At 35.6% G+C, this 22094-nt stretch overlaps 1 protein-coding gene and 2 long non-coding RNA genes across 5 annotated transcripts in view; 2 read left to right on the forward strand and 1 right to left on the reverse strand.

The window, feature by feature from the left end:
- The first annotated feature begins 7861 nt into the window (after positions 1 to 7861).
- On the forward strand, positions 7862 to 9113 carry LOC128894329 (uncharacterized). Its single transcript, XR_008461516.1, has 3 exons — positions 7862 to 8216; positions 8430 to 8508; positions 8596 to 9113. It is a non-coding gene; the product is annotated as an uncharacterized LOC128894329 (long non-coding RNA).
- A 165-nt stretch (positions 9114 to 9278) lies between these two features.
- LOC128894331 (uncharacterized) lies at positions 9279 to 11629 on the forward strand. The gene is made up of 3 exons (XR_008461517.1): positions 9279 to 9323; positions 9618 to 9772; positions 10314 to 11629. It is a non-coding gene; the product is annotated as an uncharacterized LOC128894331 (long non-coding RNA).
- A 2675-nt stretch (positions 11630 to 14304) lies between these two features.
- Positions 14305 to 22094, reverse strand: part of LOC128894409 (filamin-A) — a 59898-nt gene continuing 52108 nt past the window's right edge. For all 3 annotated transcript variants that reach the window (XM_054156124.1, XM_054156127.1, XM_054156125.1), the window contains 4 exons: positions 20193 to 20386; positions 17749 to 18190; positions 17296 to 17499; positions 14305 to 15863 (listed from right to left, as the gene is read on the reverse strand). In XM_054156124.1, the coding sequence (XP_054012099.1) occupies positions 15679 to 15863; positions 17296 to 17499; positions 17749 to 18190; positions 20193 to 20386 (1025 nt within the window). In that variant the 3' untranslated portion in view covers positions 14305 to 15678. The remainder of the gene's footprint in view (positions 15864 to 17295; positions 17500 to 17748; positions 18191 to 20192; positions 20387 to 22094) is intronic.

The following is a 22094-nucleotide window of genomic DNA, read 5'->3' on the forward strand; positions in this document are numbered from 1 at the left end:
GTAACAAGTTCCGTGGGGATTCGTTTAATTGAACAATACTGTTGTAGTCAACATGTTAAATCCTTCATTATAGTAAACATTTATTCCGCTTCTTCTTTAAAATTAATTTAACATTGCATAATTTCAATGTAGAGGGTAGTAAATAAATAACATTCAACCTAGTTTACTTGGAAAGGAACAATTGTCATTGATTTGTAAACAGTTAATCTAAACAAAATAAATAGCAAAGGAGAAATGAGATGAGAAAAATGTATTAAATTTTCCTAATCAATGAATAGCCTTTCGATTTTATTTCGAACTGCTATTATTAATCTTTTGGTTATTATTTTTGCATATCAACTAACTTAGTAACGGTAGACATTCTTCATTTAAAACCTTCTTCATTTTTTGATTATGAATTTCTTTTAATTATTCTTTCTCACTCTAAAGAATCGTTCATGTGTTCATGCTAGAAACGCCCCCGCAAATTCGCATCAATCCCATTCAGCATTTAGATACAGAAATTGACAGACAACTCAGCAAACGTAACGTTAATCTCAAGGAAGCATACGAAACAAAAATTTTGTAAGATTTCGAACAATATAGAAAATGAATATTACCAAAAATTTGGTTTGACAGTATGTAACGACGTTTGGCAAACCGTAATAACCATTCACGATGGATAGACAAAATATCAAAACAGAATTTCGAGTTCAATTTTCACCTGAAAAACAAGATGAGCTTCGTTGTCACCGTGAATGCAAATTCCAAGGAACGTTCGCCAGTAGACTACAGAAGAAGAGCAACGGTACTGATTATCTCGACGTTGCGACACCCCAGCCATGATTTTCCTCACCTTATTTAGGAATAAAAACCGCGATTAAGACCGCTTTTGCGCGGGCCAAGGAGAGAATAAAACGACGACAAGGTCGGACCGTTGCAGAGGAAGACAAGGCTGATGCAAAATGGCTGAATCTCCTTAAATGCATGATCGAAGTAAATGGAGTAGGTGGAACTGGAAAGAAAAGAAAGGTGGGGCCGTGCGGTTCGCAAGTGCGCTTTCGCGAAAGGATCGCTATGGATCGATTCCTTTTTACCGGGAAGAAAGAGGAATGATGAGGAGACCAGCTATAGTGGAAGCGAGAAAAAGAGAGGGAGTCACAGAGAACGGAGAGCGAAGCGAGAGAAGGGGGTAGAAAAAGACGAAGAAAATGGAAAGAAGGGCGAGACGGGTAATGTGCAAACGTGGAAGAGCGCGACTGGGGAAACCAGCAGAAAAAGAGGGGGGAGGGGTAGAGGGAGGTTGGAAAAGGTCGGGGAAAGCATAATAAGAGGTGGGATCGTAGGTAGAGGCGGAACTCAAAGCTCCGCCTATGCTTTCCATCCTCCACCTGCCAGCAATTGACCTCCTCCGGTTACGCGCGAATTCACATGCCAATGCCTTCCACACCTCGCCAGTTCCAACCACTCGTAATCCCCCTTGGTTCCCAGTACTTTGTTCACGGTTGACCCTGTTTGAACTCCCCCGCTTTATCTATCGCGCCGCTCCTTTCTATATAATTCCGTACGTTTCCTCCGACTAAAGTCTGGATACATTCGCTGTTGCAACGAACTTAGGCGACTTAGGTACAGTAGTCTTCGACGCCGACTTTCGATGCAAGAAGTTAGTATGATACGGTTATTTTCAATCGTGGCAGTATCGACCATCTCTCTCTATAATCTTTCACCATGGTTCAATTAATTTTTCGATTCCATTTTCATCCAATTTTCGAGGTATCGGATTAGAAAAATTCGTCCAATGCTGAAATTTGATCTTCGAGTCTCGAATTTAAAACATGGTCACTGTACACTCCGCAAATGTTTCTGGCAGTGTCTCCTGTTGTAATGCCTTTTTTATTGTGTACGTATTGTATGCTAAGAGTTATGACACAAGTCGACTATCGATAGTTATAGAGACAACATTTTGAAAATTTCTGTTCTTTATGACATTTCCAACATTGAATCAAGTGGTGTAAAAATAAAATACGTTTCTCTTTAAAGTTGTTATAGTGTTGTGACCCCTTAAACAATTCACATTTCATTCATCCAAACTGTCACACGTACCCAAGGACCTTTTTCTGGTACCCTACAATGTGTATAAATCGTATCTAGGGCATAAAGGGTTGATTCCTGGGCAACCTCCGGGAATTCAAGTTCCAGGGCATACCCGATCAGGCTTCTACGCGTTCGACTGGAACTAAAGTACCGCAGCCACACGCTATGTTGCCTCGCATACCAATTCCACGCTGACTAGAATTCCGAAATTTTTTCTGCTCGCTAGCCGTGAATGACCCAGCACGAAGTAGAGCGACTGCACTAGCCGAAGAGCAGCTCCGTCACTATTCTCGAGCCTCTGTATTCTCGACCTTTTCCGTCTAAATTCGATATTTATTCGTAGAAAAAAGATAAATCTATTCTCAGACGTTAAAGTAATCTCCTTCAGTTTCCACATACGTCTGCCATTTGTTAGGGAATTGTCGGCTTCCAGGTGAATATGGACAGACCGGTGAGCCACCATTATATGGACAGAAAAAATTGACTCTTAAAACAGTACAATTTTCTCTTGACAAATTTGTTCATAGGACTATAAATAAAGGAGTTATTTAAAGTGAACAAAGTTATTACTTCACCCTTTATAGTCTCGATCGCAATGGTGGCTCTTCGTTTCACTCTGTAGGGTTATACACCGCAGGGACCACGAAAAGTAGCCGAACGTGCATCGAAATACACGATTACGCATACATCGAATTATACGGGTACAATATCGAATTATTTTTATATATAAACTTGTATGTAACAAGTAGCCACTTTCTTAACCACGACTTCTTGAAGACTGATTTCGGATACTATTATATTGAATAATCAGGAAAGTTACATCGTTTTTGTATAACAGGAAAGAACTGTTCAAAGCTCATAAAAAGAAACCAATTTATTCCTTACCATAGTTATCCTCGCATACGATAACCTTCTCCCAACGAGAAACAAGTTTATAAATTCCGTTTTTATAAAAACTGTTATCTCTGATTGAAAAGAAGTGTTCCAAGACATTTTCCATTGCCTCTTTGTTTCGAAAGCTTTGGTACGGCAAGTGGTTATCCAAACTTTAAAAAATGACGATATTTCGAGGAACTAATGTCAGAAGAATAAGGAAGGTATATGAGAAATTCCCATCCAAGTGTTTTAATCTTGCCTACACGACCTTTGCCTTAAATTTAAATTCATACGCCATACAAATAAGTATAATTGAGTTCAGAGCGCACGTTTTCGAGAAACTTAACATCAGTATTAATATAATTTAACCCTTTGCATTCCAAGTCTTTTTTCTAGTATCTACCAGCGACTCGAGATGCTTTCTTAGCATTCCATTGCTACGAATAAGATTATATTGACTTCGAAAATGAGATCTCTAATTTGAGATTTGAGAATCAGGTCATCTTCGTCTCAATGACAATCATTTTATTGGCACTTCGAGTTCCAAAGAAATTAAACCTAAAGAAAACCTAGTGGTGACTGAGAGTCACCTCTCGAGTGCAAAGGGTTAATAGTAGGGATCCCTACTTCACGTGTATCGAAATACCCGGGTACACGGGTAATTAATGGATCCGTGTTTTAATCCGTGTATTTTTAATACACGGGTAGCCGGGTATTGAAATACGCTGACACTCGGATATCCGAATACACGGGTACCCGGGTATCGAAATACACGGATATCCAGATACGTATACGTGCATCGAAATACACGGTTACGCATACATCGAATTATACGGGTACAATATCGAATTATTTTTATATATAAACTTGTATGTAACAAAGCTATTATTCTGAAATAATGATCCTTATTAATTTTGAAAAAATTGATATGCAGTAAAATGAATAAATAAATAAAAAAAAATATAAACATAAGAAGAATAAATATAACAGAATAAATTTTTTAGTGTAATTTATAAAACTTTATTTACTAGTTCAAATAAATATTCAAGTCACGGATAACCGTGATTGCCGTAATATTCGGGTACCCGTCTATTTAGATATCCGAGCGCCAGCGTATTTCGATACCCGGGCACCCGTGTATTAAAAATACCCGTGTTCTTAATCATTTAATACACGGTACACGTGTTCCGTGTACCCGTGTATTTTAATACCCGTCCAAAACCGTGATCTCTAATTAATAGGCACTGTAATATGTCTTCCCTTAAATGTAACTGTAACTGTAACTCCACTATTAGAACTTTCGCGTAAATATCATTCAAGTTTTTAATTTTGGAAAGGGAACGGAAGCTTCTTCGTTACCTTATAGATCATCAGAATGATCCAACACTTGAAATGACCGCCTGTATAGTCATAGTTTCCCTCAGGGGCTGTAGCATGCGTGATCGATCGCAGCTGTGGTACGGGATTAGCGATCCCGAGGTACCCGAGCTATACGGGGGCCAGTAGACACCAAAAGACTACTGGCATCCCTAATGGACCAATGAAGACTGACCAACGAAGGACCATGTAAAATATATTAATGTAAGCCTAGCACACGAATATCGTAAAAGAGGACTATATAAAACATACTTGCATACATACACGTACTAATGCAACAGTGGCGTACGAATATTGTAGAAAAAGGATTATGTATCCACTTAAAAAAAAAAGTGGAACTATTAAGTACGAGAGTAATCGTATTTGTACTATGTTACAAATGTCCTGAGCACCTGTGCAACATATGCCCTTCTTCTTATCTTACGTGTCATCTTGCTCTCTACTTTTCTCCTTTATTATTCTTTTACATTGGCTCTTCTTCCATTTTCAAAATGTGAGTATTTTCCATCGAATGCTAACAAATTTACTAGAAATAAGGAAAAACTGTTAATGTCGTTAATTAGCGATGTCATGAACACCTAGTGCAACATAGCCTCTTCTTCAATTTCCAAAACCTGAGTTTATAACTTTCCGCGAACTACTAACAACATTTAGAAGTGTTTAAAGACCCTAAAAAACACTAGATAATTATCAGTCATTGTATGTACGCTCTATCGCAACAAAAATCCCAAATTTTGAAAATTTATAACGTAGGCGCTCGTTTCATACGCCCGTTCAGTTATTATAGAATGAGATGAAGCTAAGCTAGGCGAAGGAAGAGGGTAGAAAAGAAGTAGTCGCGTCGACATCTCGCGAGCGTCTGACAGACGGTGCCGAGTCGATACAAGGGTGGCGTTAAAGGCGAACGGAGGCGTTGGCGTGATTGCAAGGAAGGGCGTGTTTCTGCGAGGAAAAGCGAAACGGGTGGCCACACGACGGCGCAAATCGAGCACCCGTTTTCGACGCCTGCGAACTCGAGCGTAAGGCACCTATGAAACCGAATGCGACCGCCTACCATCCTATCGAAACGAACCACATCCGAGGCCTAGAGGACCTCTTCCACCTACCCACCTAGCCGTTTACCCACCTGGACCTCTGATACCTTCACAGAAGAATTAACAAACCGCGGCTCCCTTCTTCCCGTCTGTTCTCGCAGATTTTACGCGATCGTTTCGTTTGTTTCATCTACACATATTCCGATTCGCTGATTTTCTGTTTCTCTCTGTCATTACTCTGACCGATGTCGACAAAATCGTCGTCTTTACGTTGCTTCAAGATGTGCTCGTCGTTGTAGACACTGTCGACTTTTGCATTATAATGTTACGCGTTTCTTGTATCGAAGAAGCGAGACGAAAGAACCGATTATTTGGTAGAATTTTGAAAACGAAATAGTGAAATAACTGGATTAATATCGTCCAGCAGGATAGTTTGTGTATTTGAAGTGCACTACACATTTTCAATTGCATATGGGGAAATGTTTAATTTTTAACGAGTAAGAAGAAAAATAGAAAATTGCAAGAGGCAACTATCATAATAAATGAACCTATTTTTGCTTGAAATTAGATTGGATCGTGTGGTGAAAATATGAAACTGAAATATTGCGTTTCAGAAAAATACATACTGTCACTTAGACGCAATCGTGTTAATAGACATCCATACATAAGTATCATCGTCACATAAGTAATGGAAATATATTTTTCTCCTTTGAAATTGAACAAAATAAATCTATTTATTTGCAATTGCTAGCCTTCATACTTCCACGGTGGTATTTACATTCAGATAATTTTCGTATGTCTCCTTTACGAAAATTCGTTGATTCAGATCAGAAGATTCACTCAAGGACCTTCTGACTATAGCATTTCTATTCCTTTTCAATGCCATGATTTCGTAATCTCCTAAACAATTAATAATACAACGAAGACATATTCGAAGAGTTGTAAAAATTATTTCTCATCTCGTAAATCTCATTAAGCAATTTTTGTCAACGTCAGCTTGTGACTTGTGACTAAACATCGTTTTCATGAACAAAATGCATTTTCTGATAAGCAAATCAGACTCATTTCTCTTAAGGTTGCGTACTATAGTGATCATAAAAAGGATAGGTTACTCTTGAATGCATGAAAGTTTATACTTATCGTAGGAACCGGGTATCGACATTTGTGACAACATTTTTGAAATTGTTTTTTTTAAACAAGAAGAGTGCATAAATTGTGGTCCTGCATGGTATTAAGAGTTGTAACTAAAGGAATCATTCAAAACAGATTAGATTCAACTCATGATTTCCTCTTTGAACATGTGCCTAGGCCACTACTAAGGATCTTTGAATTCAGTTGCGAGTGAGGGCTTGAACGATTCATAAAAGACCATAGAATTTTTTCAAACACAAGAAAAATCAATTCTCCCAAAATTCTAGAAGCCCACTCTTTTATATGTTGACTGTCATCATTCTAGTTGCAGGTAATAAATGTCCATCATCGATCAATCGATAGGCTAGATAGGATCTAAACTCCTTGTCGACTCGAATAATGTTCGCATAGCCAAATATGCAAGTGTCATACAAATGTCATTTTTAAAAACTTCTAAAATTTATGAATGTTCAATTGTGTACAAATTTTTCATATATTTGTTATAGACGTATCAAATGTATAAATTTCCGTTACATAGTTTCGTATCGACCGACTTCTTATTATCACCTAGGACAACTTCTAATGTCGCATAAAGTGACAATAATACTCGTTATATCTACTTGAGATTTCTAGTTACATCCTCGAATTATACAAATGTATATAATCAAAAGAGAAAAGCACAATAAATACGCACATACACATTTTTTTAAATACTCTGACTTGACTCGAGGACCATATCTACAAAATAAAAATATTTTTAATATTTCTATATTTCAAGAATACCTTTACAAATAAAACAAAACCACAGTTAAAAGCAATGATCCTTTGCAATTAAAAAAAGAAAATTGAAATTCTTATAGAGTACGCTTTCAGAGTAAAATATTCTTTTCTGAAGGTAGTTCTCGTACGTATTTTTTAAATATTTCAAAAATTGCACAATGATGATTTAACCCCTACTACGTTATTGCATAGACTGCCACATGTTACAATTTGAGCAAAATCCCTGACCTCACGTACGATAGTGATCGATTTGCCGTGGGAATGGTCCATACGCACATTTCTTCTTCGTGTCGTCTCGTATCAGTGCTGTCTTAACGTATGAACACGCTATACACTTGCTCCATAAATTAAGAAACACCATGCTAATTTGTCCAACGTTCAACGCATTTGTGGTGACAATGATCAGAGAAATTTGCCATTGCCTTCTTTGGGTGCTTTTATATTTTTATTTTTTAGCCTTTTATATCTGAATGAAATGAATTTTATAAGAGGCTTTAGTGTGCTAATTTGTCCGAGGGCCCACAATGATGTCAACACGGCCCTGCCTCGTACGCACGTTGCTCTCCCCACTACGCACGTTCAGTAATGTGACCTGCGTCACACAAGAGGCATCTCGATCGACCTTAGATAACCTGCAATAACATAGTTTGTGTCTCAAGAGATGTGTTGACAATAACTAAGTTGAACTAAATAAATATTCTGAATTAATAGCTTTGGCCACACAGTGATAAACGTTCACTGCCTATCAGTCGTATTATCCAAGAACAAAGCAAAACAAAGTATGATAGGATTCCTATGCCTATTACTATTGTATACAATAGAAGATAACCTAAAAAAGTCATTCGTTAACTTTATTATCACGGATATTGAAAGGAAGGCAATGGTCCCTTTAACCGGATGAAACGAGAAAATTAACACCATTTTAAAATGGTTTTGAATAGGCAGGTATGTTACCATTATTTGTTAAGTCTAACCTCAAAATGTATACATACAAACCTCTTCCTTCAAAATTTTCATTTATCATTGCCCAGAAAAAGGAGTAATTCCATTCTCATGCGCGACTTTATTGTTATATTCAATGTAAAAAATTGGTATTCTTTAAAATTTATATTTTACATTCATACATACATACACGTATAATTGATATTTTTGTTTAAGATATCACTGATATTGCTAATTAAATATTAGTATTGTAAACCAAGGCATGGAGACACCTTTCTTCCAGATATTTAATAATGTAAGTCTTAATATATACAAAGTATATTTTAAACTTATTAATCCAAAAGATTATGTGCAGTTGACCTATTCCATTCCATTCTTGCAGATATCTATGGACAGGCCATGGAAAAGTTAAACAAGCCATGCACGCTGGATTGACATCTTAAATTTAAATCCAGAAAACTACCTGGGGTTGTCAAAAGGACAGGGCATATCATCGTTTTGAATAAATCAGTGTTTTTCAATACTAAATAAGAGAACAATCCAACTGTTTTGCTGCAATGTACCTGCTATTTAACTTCAATACAAATCAATTATAAAACAAGCTTTCTATATCCAGACTGTGCAAAAGATTCAACCGAATCATAGAAGTTAGAAACATTCATTCAAAAGTCTCATCCATTGCAGCTTTACAATTAACAAAAATAAATGTACTTACATATTGAATTTTTAGATATTGATATTTTTAGAAGATTAAGATATTTATATTATACGAATTACTTGTGAATCGAATGATACATCACAGTCTAAACCTTGAAATACGTCGAAGACTGACGACGCAGAATACATGACAGCAGAAAGTGTAATAAATCATTGAGAACTTAAACGTCGACCTGGTATATTTATTTTTCCCTTCCACAGCTCGAACTTCTTTCTGAGAAATCCACGACTGCGTGTCCGCGGTTTTCGAAATACAAAAATTTAGTAAGAAGTAAAGTTTCCCCTACCCGTCGCCTACCGCCGTGAGACGCGAGCCCTCGCCGAGGGATCGTCATTTACTCCGTGGAACTCCGCGTGATAAGACGTGTCGTCGAGTACTCCGCGATTAATTAAGTATCTATGTATATTCTACCTATTACTACGCGATCTCTGATAATTACTAATATTACTCTCGTTTAATATCTATAATTACATTCGTTATAATATCGATAGATTTTTAATTATAAATTCAGTCAGCATAATAAGAGAAGTTTAATCGATTTCGCGATCTTTTTCTTCACTCGGTGTCAATAGATATTATAATTTTCTAAATTAAATTACAATCTTTCACGGAATCTTTCGAACTTTATTATTGTTTCATTTAAATGAACAAACATGCCTTAAACTATTCGTTCTCTTGAGTTACAGGTTCCTGATCGAAAATCAAAGACGACGGAAGCGTCATCGACTCCATGATGGATTATCCCTGATTCAAAGTCGGAGGAAGCGTCATCGACGCCATGATGGTGTCTCTAATTCGAATCTGAAGTCTGGGAAAATTGGTACCTTGTTCAAAGAGAAAGGTGACATATTCATTTATATTTTTACTATCCTTCGTGTGAATTATTATTGATCTTAACTATATTGCACGATCTTATGTCGTATCATCGCCAAGATAAAACGAACAAAATTAATACGAAGTTTTTTTAACTTGAAATTTTGTATCAGTTCAAAATGATGTCGTGTTAATGTAATTCGATCGCGACTGTGTATTTTCTGATATCACTTTATACAATACTATTGAACATTTCTTGTTATGTCTATCTTTACGAAGTCGACGCAATTGCAGTTGCATTCAATTTTCAGTAGTAAGTTTAAATTCGTATTCAAACTACGTGATCGTATATGAACATATTATAGAATTTTAACGAATTTTGATTTTGCAACGAATTTTGCAATATTTATAGTAATCGCGATATATCTTAGAATAGGATGCGACAAAGTCATGAACATGATCGTAACTCTAGCAATGAAAACTGTTACTATAACATTTCTGATTATATTCGCGTATAATATTTCGTTACTGAAATTGAGAGATACTCATTGAGAATGTTGTGTTTCCAGGAGACTCTGACCTCGCCTTTCAATAACAAGGGACGATCGGTGTCGCAATTCCAGGAAAAACAGTATTTCCGTAATAACACTTGAACAGAATGAAAAACTGTTGGGAAAGCACGATCGTGCTTGTTTGTTTACGTCTCTCTCTCTCCCTCCATCCTACCTTTTCTTTCAGAGATTTTAGTGACTGCGTGGAATGCGGTCGGTAGAGTCAGTGTTTGCTGCGTAGAAGTTTATTTGCTTCGATGTACAATGACATCGATTAAATTTTCATTTACATTTTAGGCATACGCGAGATAGTGTCAGTGTTTATTCCGTATTATAAATTCTTCCCAGTGCATCGCGGTTCTTTCAATTTTATAATCGCGAAATAAAGTCACGGTTGTTCGCCGGCTAAAATCATCGGTCGCGTTAGTAGATTCTTAATTTTTTTTTTTTTTATTTAACGAATATTGCTTGATCGGTATTAAAGTCAGTGCATCACTGAAGAGGAGTATCGGGCGATGCTCAACAAATTGGAAACGTAGGTATCTACGAATACGTACTTTTCTTTCAAAATTTGTATCGCTAAAATTGTAACTGCAGAAATTGATCATTGTTTTGTGTTCTTTTACAGATTCTTCGTACCTCATCCCAGCGTTCCTGAGCCAAGCAGAATCAACCACTACTACGATGTGTATGCAGAGCTACTACGATGTCTATCAACAAGGCACATAAAGATTTCCAGACTGCGATCGGTGAGTCGTACGCTATTTTGTTCCTCTGGTCCCCAATCATGTCGTAGGACGAAAGGTCCGAATCGACACGGATGACTAGTTGTATACGTGGTCTTTGGCGAGTACAGTGACCGCGGGTATGCATTGCACAGCATACCTGCGAGTAGTAACATTTCTTGTAATATTTATTAGAGTAGGCTAGGGTCTTCTTGTACGCCGCGTGTTTCATTAATAAACTGTAGTTTCATAATGTTATACATATTTCTTGACGCGAATATGAATGGTCAGAAGTTTATTGATATTTATCAAGTAAAGATCTATAGAGACACTTTTAGTTGAAAAGATATTTTGTAAATGTTAGTACATTCGTGAGATACAATAATATTTATCGTAGAAAATCAATTCTACAATGCTTTTGTTTGGTTATCACGTAGTATGTACAGCTTTGAAACTTGCAAGCTATAAAATATAAAAATATATCATCAAATATAATTTTGATGATAGTTCAAGTACACATTCTTTGCATTGAAATTTTTCCTATATGTGCAAGAAGGACGCTTCGCGATAGATCGATTCCTCCGTAAAAGTAATATGATTTTGTACCCTTTCGTATTTAAATAGTATACTTTGATAAGGGCAATCACCTGATAGGAGATCAATATGCATCTGAAATTTTCAATATAAATTATATCATTGCAAAGACTTATTCGCAATCTTTTTTGACGAATTTTTATTAGTCATTTTCTTTTGATAAATAAAACAATTTTAATTAGTCATTTTCCTTAATAATTGACTTTCTCAATATTAATGCATACTCAGTTTTAACTTTTGAATTTTTATAAATGAGAAGTCGAGTCATTTTTATTGCATACGAAGTAACAAAGAAACGATGCTAGTCCGTTTAGATTCCACTAATAGCTCTTTCTAGTTGAGGATTTTCAGGTTTAACCCTTCCGTGTTCGTTGCCTGAACTCACTCACGTGGCCAGGTGCTACTTGGGTGAGCGAAGGCAACGGGCACGATAAGTTAGTCTGTAAAATTAATAACAATCTACATAATATGGGCGACTGACACTGTGCTAACGTATCGTGCACGATGTACTTTCCACATGTGTGTGTAGGTAGCCTGTGGAATTGCGTAGGTTGAAAAATTCATTACAATATGCCAATCTATTTGTTACCTATTGCAATAACTTAAAACTTGAAACTTTTCATCTACGTGCTCCTTTGTGTAGACAATAATCTTTATAAATGCTAATGTATTTAAAGTAGCTTATCAATTTTATATATCAGAATCAGAATCAGAATCTGATGATGAACCTATATGATTATCAATAATTACATCATCTTATAATAGTACATAAAAATACTTATATATACACGTTATCTATGCGCAATGGTCGTTAGCCTTTGTCAGTCGATATCAGGAAACTGGTACGTACCTTTAGAGTGTGAATATGTGTATAGTACACACGGGTGTCGGAGGTGTTCCGGGACATCTCCCTAGTTTAGGTCGCGCCCGAGAGCCTTGATTGAGGATCGTTGAGCGTGTGTGTTGGTGTGATTGTTTCGCCATTTTTTAAATATAGCGTTAGGTAGGTAGGTAGCTTACCTTCTGGTGTGTATGTTAAATATAAGCAGTTAGGGTCCAGGGCAGATCGTATCACTTTTAGTTTGGGTAGGCGCGTACGTGACGGGTCTGCACCTGTAGGTGGATTTGAGGAGTCGTTGCGATGACGATGCAAACGAAGTTTCTGTTCGTTTGTTTCGGAATCTGTTCTCGATTCTTCAGGTCTCGACTCTCTGAGTGGTTGCTTCGCGGTCGCGATCGTGATCAGTAGGCTCCTTCGAAACGCTCGTTCCCTCGAGGTTCTAGACGTGTGGTTCACCGAGTTCAACGTCCACGTATTGCACGGAACCTCGAACCTAGCTATAAGTTTCAGATGGGACAATGCGTCCGAAGAAAGAAGAGAATCCCTGACAAATTGTCACAAGAAAGGGCTTCAACAAATGGCTCTGCATTCTCGAATTGGAATTCGAAGATGGAGAGTCATTCTCGTTACTACTTTTGTCACTGTACTCGCCTGTAGTTTCAGTAGTGTAGTTTGTTTAGCCGAGTCATGTACTCCAACGTGGGAATTCAGCATTCTGTGTCACTTTGGCAAATCGCGTTTTGAAGTAGCGTTGCGAAATGAAAATACAGTAGTCTCCTTGCCTTTGATTAGAATTTTTCGCGTTTTCTTTCAGGGTAGTGTTGCGAATAAACATTGATCGCGATTGCTATTAGTGTTGCGTATAAATGGATATTGCTCGCGTTCGATTAAAAGTAGTATTTAGAGTCAACCTAACTTTTGATTAGAATTTTTCGCGTTTTCTTTCAGGGTAGAGTCGTGAATAAAGATCAACCGCGAGTGCCATTAGTGTTGCGTATTATAAATATTAATCGCGACCGATCAGAAGTAAACTCTCGCGTTTTGAATTAGTACATCGTCATATTAACAGCCCAAAGTTCGACACAGACACACCAGCTCCTATACATTGCGTACAGCATCCGCACGTAGTTACATTTCTTGTGACATTTATAAGAGTAGGCTAGGGTCTTCTTGTACGCAGTGTTTTTCATTAAGAAACTGGAGTTCCATAATGTTATACATATTTCTTGACACAAATATGAATGGTTAGAAGCTTATTGATATTTATAAAGTAAAGATGTATATAGACACTTTTAGTTGAAAAGATATTTTGTGAATGTTAATACATTCATGAAATATAACGATATTTTTTATATAAAATTAATTTTGAAATACTTTTGTTTTGTTATCTTGTAGTATGATTAACGTAATTATACGAATTATAATTACGATAATCATGATAGCCAACTCACTTTTTCGTGTAATGTCTTGTACATATACAATACGATATAAAAATAGAAAGAAATTTATTAACCTTGAACTATAATTAAATTTATATTGAATTTAATGTTCGAGACGTGCTTCGCGTAAACCACACGTGTAAATTTCTGAGTGACAAACAGTTATCATGGAAAATAAATTGAGAATACTAAAAGTCATACTTTAAATAAATTATAGAAAGTATTTTACATATTTCTCCAAAAATAACAAACTCATTAAAGAATACAAGTAGATTCATTTCTATATGTAACACAGCTTGTCGAGTATTTTTACACATATCACGATTAGATTACATATCGTTGAGGAAATTTGTAAAATACTATGCAATTAGAAATTCTAACTCGTACAAGGAAATATACAAATCGATAAATTATTTAATAAACGTAATTTTTATTACACGTAACATGATTTATAATATTCGATATGTTTAATTAACAATTATTTCTTCGATATTCTTACATTCGAACGTATTTTAGTAAAATAAGTTTTCTTCAAACTAAACTGGAAGGCACAATTGGTGTTTCCTAATTCTTTAAAAAATAATTGACTTATACGCTCTTGGAGTTTACCGTTTTCATATTATTTTCGATTTCGACTGTCAGTTAATCTATTTTTAGCTAGCATAACAGTTGTCGCGAGATCATGGACACACATATGGCACGAAGCTTCTAATTATTAGAATAAAACTGGTGACACCGTATTCTACCAATTCGGAATCAAATATGTCATCATTTGAAAGATTTTAGGTCCTACGACAACTTTTATAATCATCGGTGTACATCTCGTAAAACGTACAATACATAAATGTACAATTATAATTTCAGTAATACTTACTGAATGAAATAATTAAAATAATATGAAACACTTTTTATCTACTTTGCACGAGTTTATCTGCCTGCTAAACAGTTGAGGTTAATACAGTTTGTTCTCAAAGGATTCTTACGATTTACCCTACATGCACCGAATGTGCGTTTCAGAAGTTAATTTGGCCACATAGCTTTTCTGGTTCTCGCGAGATTATACTATAACTACAAAATTAACGATGGAACTAATCTTGTTCGCGTTTCACACTTGAGAGTACAGTTTCTTTTTCCGTGGATAAATTTTATTTGTACTTTAATTGGTATTTTAAACGTTAAAATTTGTCTGCATCAAATCCACAATACTAAAATAATTATTTCCTTTGATATCAACGCCAAAGTAATTTGTATCGAACGAACGAAAAGTTGTGCTTTCATTATTTATTTTTTCAAAGAGTAATGAAACATTATCGACATCGTAAAACCCAGAAAAACGTATTGTGCAGAAGAGATCAATTCTGATTAATTTCATGAAACTTTCTCTGTTTAGTACTCCTGCACTCACCATTAAATAAACAGTTGTAACGAAACAATGCATCGTGTTTAAAGATTCTTTCATTGCATTGATCTATTACATAGCAAATACTTTATTGTCGTATTATTTCAAGTAAATCAATTCTTTAGCGATATGTGTGAAAATCAAGCTCGAGTAACCGATAAAATAATTTCGCTAAGATTTAGAGCAAAAGTGGCACAGTTTCGTTGGAGTTTGACTTGTTTGTTCCATTCTTTCTGTTTATGATTGTTACGATAATATAAAATTGAGCAAAAACTGAAGTAATACAAATAAAAAATTAATTTAGGGACTGTTAACAAACGAAACAAAAAATGTTTAAATTTACAAGATCATAAATGGAAAAAGCAGAACAAACAAGCATAAGTATTTAGACTTCAACTTTGTATGGGGATCCAGGGATGTGTTCATCGCCCCATTTTACAATAACTATGTATTCTCCTCTCTCGCGAACTAAGTAGCTCACATTGTAATTGTTGCGACCCGTGTGTTTCACGCCGACTTCATCGCACGGGCCTTTAGGTCCATGCACTCCAACATAGAGGATATTAGTGCCTGCATAAAAAAAAAAATAGTAAATTAATAAACAAAGTGACAACATCGTTCTTCATATTTTTATAATTTACAGTCAAAATGTTTACGATTCGACGCATTGACCCGTTTTTTAGATATTTCCATACATCAGATTTCGATTTTGTTAGTAATTATATTCTAAGAAAATTCAAATTATCTCCTAAAATTATAACACGTAAATTCGGATAGAAAGAATCACAAAGGTCCTTAAAATTTTGCAAAGTGAATGTTCGGAAATATCTCGTTTTATACAGGGTGGTCTACCTAAACCAGATTACCCGAATATCTCTTCCAATAGTGATGGTACCAAAAATGTTTTATATACACTATGAATATTATGAATGGGTCATTACTAAATTTTGTTTTAGGGTCTTTTTGGAGGGAGCTTTCAAAGGTCGTCGACGTTTCTTTTTTGGCTTATAAATACATATCTTTTCTATTACATTTTTTAACAGATGTTAAAATATGATATTATAAAGTACAAAATAAGATAAACACGCATAAACTTGCGTATAAAATATTTTTGGCATCATTAAAATTGTAACAGATTTTCAAGTGGCCTAGTTTAACGTGATACACCCTGTATATGTACAGGATGTCAAAAAATTATATGTCACGGCCACCATAGCGTGATCCTATACCTACGATTTGGTGGAAATTTATATAAAAAACTGTCCGCAAAATTGACCTCGAACTTAAAAATCAAGATCGAAAAAACAAATCTTTTTTGTTTAATCGTGTTTTACTGGTCATAACGATCAACTTTGTAAAAGAAACCATGGGTCACATCTCAACCGTTCTCTTAAAAAATGATGTTGCATTTCTTATAATTTTTGCAGCTTCTTTATTTGTAAATTTTTACATCTAGCGCCAATATGTATGTAAATAGCATACTATTGACAAAGCAGCGAGGAGTTATGCGTTAATTCAGGTAATATAACTAAATGCTTCACCGTGTGCAAGCACTTTATCTAAGTGGTTACGCTGCTCTTATTGCTGGCTTATCTTATTTACCAATAAAGAAGCTGCAAAAATGATAAGAAATACATCATTTTCTAAGATAACGGTTGAGATTGGACCCATGGTATCTTTCACAAAGTTGATCGTTATGATTAAACACAATTAAACAAAAAAAATTTGTTTTTTCGATCTTGATTTTTAAGTTCGAGGTGAATTTTGCGGAGAGTCTTCTATGTCAATTTCCACTAAATCGTAGGTGTACAATCACGGCGTGGTGGCCGTGACATATAATTTTGTGACACCCTGTGCACGTATAAAATTTGAAAATCTATATTATAAAAACATTGAAAATTTGTCGGTAGTTCTGAAAATATTTCAGCATATTTTTGATGTTTTTAGAATTTTGTAAATATATTTTATTGGGTTATGATTAATAATATCGATGATATTTTACCAGCGTCAGCTGCGTTGACGGTAAACACATTCTGTTTGCCGAGATATGCCTTCTTCAAACCCATTCCCTTGCTCGTCACTTTGCTCGCATCGGATTTAAACAAGGGCAAAACTGGACCAGTTTGTTTCGATTTCGAAATCTTTTGAACGGTTTCGACAACGATCGAACTTGTTTCCTGAGCGCCTCTTTCCGCTAGATCGGTACCTACAACGAATAGTTGTTATAGTTTCACGACTAACGAATAAATAATTACGGAAATCGCAATCTATAATTATATTATTCAGAAAGGTATTTTCAATAGTAGTATGTATAACTCCATATAAAAGGTTTTCTAACTATATGCACAGAATTCATTTTTACACTTAATATTCAACGACTAGGTGCAATTAAACAGTGAATATTTTAATTATTTGCATTTTTGTGTCAAGTGAGAAAAATAGGAAAAATACTCACCAGTACACGTAACCTTGAACGGTGAACCAACAATGTGATAGCCATTGTACTTTATGCTGATGTAGTAGTCGCCAGGTACCAAAGGCGTGTACCTGACCTTGTAACCTTCCTCAACCTCCGTGCAATCCATCGCAACTTTGCTCGGGCCATCGACAGTCACGTTAAGGGCCCCAGTACCCGCGTTACAAGTGTCGATGATAAAGTCCGTTTTCTGGCCAGTTTTGATCTCTTTCAGACCGTTTCCGTACGCGTGTAACGCTGCGGGATCCGCGTCTACCTTGCCCACTTTGATACGGAAGGGACTGCCGTTCATGTGAACGCCGTTGAATTTCACGTGGATGTTGTGAACGCCATTTTCTCGTGCCAAAAATCGCACGGAGTACGTTTCCGAGTCGATGGACTGAATGAAACAGTCATCCTCTATGCCACTCGGCGATACGATCTGAAAAAAGAACGAACCGTTTTATTATGAAAATTTTTATTATTCGGAATGGGACGCATTATTTGAATTTTGCACGAGAGATGATATTAGGCGTAGAAATTAACTCTGTGTCTCTGTAGAATTTAAACAGGTATACTTAAGGCGTCTAGCCACCCTGAGCGCTCGCCAGATGGGTTATTCTTAAAAAATTCGTAAATGCGAAAGTATAGAAAAAAAAATTTTTATATTTTGACACATACTAAAGAACGATTTAAGGAACACATGAAACATTGTTTGAGATAACAACAAAAGAATTAATGGCGGCGGTTCGAAAATTTTGGTGAAGGATTTCGGCACGAAACGCGCGTGAGCTGCACCATCGTTATATTCTTTAGGTTGCATGTGAAAAAGAAAAAAAAGAAAAATATTAGATTGTTTCTGGAGTTTGTCGCAAGAGAGTAGCAATTAGATTTTTCTTTTTTACTATTAAGAAAATTATGGTGAACCGAAGAAATTTTTTTTTTATTTTTCACCGAAATTTCACGAAAAAAATCGTCAATAAAAAAAAAAACTAATCAAGTATTCGCAAAAATCCATTGCTACTCTTGAGATAATGTATCTAAAAGTAGTGTGTACAAGTTTCAGAGCAATCGAACCGATAGTTTACGAGATTTACGTTGTACCATTTCGAAAAATGTAGTTTCGTGATAATTCCAAAAAAAAGTAAACGTGCGGTCCGATTGCTCTAAAATTTGTACACACTACGTTCAGATACATTATCTGAAGAATAGTAATGGATTTTTGCGATTACTTCATTAATTTTTTAATTAATTTCTTTTTAAGAATAGTACCCATCTGACGAGCGGTCAGGGTAGCTAGACGCCTTTTTTGGTATATTAAAGTACCAATCTTTCAAGTTTTCAACCTGATTTCTATTACAACGTATCTATACAGATAACCCAAGTGTCAACCTGATGTCTATTGCGATGCATCTATACGAACTTTAGTTGGACATCAAATTTTGCTTCTTTTTATTCTTCTATTATTACTGTACTTATCAAGCACACTTGTAATCTGTTAGATTAATTACATATTGCAAAAGTTGTGATATTCGTCAGGTTGAGACTAATGCTTAGGAACTTGAAAGTTTGGTACTTTACTAAAACTATATTGCTATAGTATCAGAATTGTTATTTTTTATTTGCATCTATGATGTTTGATGAAGTCTCATGTTTGATATAGTAATAAATGCAGTCACTTTGCGTTATATGTGCATTCTTTTATGTAACGTAACAGGACGTTCATATTTAAGAAAAAAGGTTTAATAATTTGTTTCGCATAACTGTACAAGCTATCGTTGATTCTTGTGAATATCTTCTAACGATCCAAGAGAATCGTAATGATTCAACTGTTATATACAGCAGTGATATGTAGCAATTATATGTAGAGTTAATATCTTACAGAAATGTATGCTTGCCGTGCACACAAGTCTAATGTGGCATTTTCGTTTCACAAGAAGTTATTTACAGCGTGGTTTTCGCAAGAACTTCGTCACGAAAATGATGTAGGTTTCCAAGAGATCCGAAGGTCGAAACCTTCTACTATAAAATGTCGGGAATATAGTAAGAAAATTTCGTATCTACAGTTTCATTATTTTCGTATACATTTCGAATTATCCAATAGAATGAAATTATTGAGTAAAATATTCACACGCGCGGTTTCAATTCGCAGAATTTACGTAATTAAAATAGGAAATTGTTTTAAACGATACTATAAATTCGTTTAGCAAAGAGACCTACATTACTTTCTTTAAAACGATATATTTTAACTCTTAAATTGTTACAAATTTCTCGTTTTTATATTTATTAACGTACAAGAAAGGAAAGTATTGTAGTACAAAAAATGTTCGACAAAGGTGTTAGTGTTTCCATTCGACCCATTTTGTGTTAGCATTTATATTAAAAGAAACAAAATCTTAGAACCTCTTTGGGAAACTCTATACGAGTGCTAGAATAAATGTTACCTTCGCATCGAGTTCACCCTTAGCACCGTTTTTACGAACGAGGAAAGTGGCTGGCTTGTCGGGTTGTACTCCGGTTTCCGGAAATTGTGCGACCTCGAGCTTATGAGCGTCGCCCATCGCTGGTGATATGTAAACCTTGTGCGGAGAATCAGGAATATGTTGATCGTTGAACTTTATTCCTACTCTATACTCGCCTGAAAATGCAAATTAAAAATAGTTATTCATAGTTAGTCTCGATAAACCAGTATGTTTAACCAGTATTCGTTTAGTTTATCTAAAAAGTGTCTAAATTTTAATTATATGTATTATATTCTGGAATCAATAATACGAATTATCTAATTGGCTAATTCTGATCAAACTAACCGTCGTCTTCGCGGTTGTCGTACTCATTTCCCGAAAGAATGATTTGCGTGGTAGCAGTGAAAGTGTTCATTGTTTACAAATCGTCTCTTTGCCGAAAACCGTAAAAGTTTATAATACGATAATAAAAGATAGGAACAGTTAACCCCGTTTGGCGATTAAAAATATACGTTGCGAGGGAGAGCGGGAGAGAGAGAGAGAGAAAGAGAAATATGGGGGGAGAAGAACAGGCCGAAGGTAAGAACGGAAGTACAAAGGTGATAATATTTGAAGTAAGAAGTAGTAGCGAAGAAATTTGGAACGAGGATGCGCAGAGACGGAATACGCGAAAAAGCAAAAGTAAAGCGAGGAAGCTTGATCGGATGATTAAGAGAAGAATGCGGAGGAAAAGTAAAAGAAAAGTGGGTCAAAAGGCGGGAAATGGATAACTGAACGCAGCTTTGATCGCGAACCACTATTTTCCGCAGCCTGATTCTAACTTCTGATCTCGATTCGTCCATGTTCTCTCTCTCTCTCTCTCTCTCTCTCTCTCTCTCTCTCTCTCTCTCTTCCCCTCATTTGATGCACACTGTCCAAATATAACAACCACGCTAATTCACATCCAGCAGTCTTAGCCACGAAAATATGAATTCACCTTAGACGCAAATATAGACGAAGGTATTTCTGGACCAGCCCAGCATAACCGATGAACGCAATCGGGAACCTCTCTCCATCGTTGCTCAAACACGCGATATATTCGTTTTTTTTTTAGCAGTGTTCATTCATTCCTTTGTAGGCGGAGTGTGTACTTAGTATTTACTGGCGCTAACAGTGCATTTTGTTTCTGAGTCATAGCAACACTTCCGACAATGAGACGTCGAGTGGTTCTATTCATACTTCGATTACTCATAACTAGACCTCGGCAATTTTCAATTGAAATAGAAGCGCGAGATAACTATTTGAAATAATTTACTTCGATTCGTTATTTTCAATAGAGTTATTTGAAAATAAAAGTAATGCCAATAGTAGGTATTTGAAGTAACGAATTGTTTAGTTATTATTTTATTTTATTTAAAATGATGGTTGAGTCCATCAGATACTGTCGCAAAATGTGTTATAATTTAGGAAAACGTCTCTTATAATTGCATAATAATTTAACATAGATAGGTCGGTCGTTTTATTTCGCAAAAACGTCGATACATTTATTTCTACTCGAGTTTGGATAACAAATGCGAAATTGTTTTCTGTTTTACTTTTGTCGTGTACCTGTGATTTCAACTGATACAATTTTGAAGAAAAATTTCACAATTATTTGAAACAATCATTTCAAATAATTATAAAATAAAGCAATGTGTTATTTGACATAATTGCCGCCATCCTATACTTAACACATTGTTGACCGGTCAGAGTAAACTCGTGTTTATTTCAATTTATAAAACCGAAGACGATACACATAGTATCTTGGAAAAACTTTGCTCATTATTTTGATTCTTTTTTAACAATAGAATATACTTTTCTCCGTATTCAAGTTTATACCATTCCGTAGTTTTGGTAGTACAATTA

This window comes from Hylaeus anthracinus, unplaced genomic scaffold (assembly GCF_026225885.1).
Source record: "Hylaeus anthracinus isolate JK02 unplaced genomic scaffold, UHH_iyHylAnth1.0_haploid 3, whole genome shotgun sequence".
NCBI lineage: Eukaryota > Metazoa > Arthropoda > Insecta > Hymenoptera > Colletidae > Hylaeus > Hylaeus anthracinus.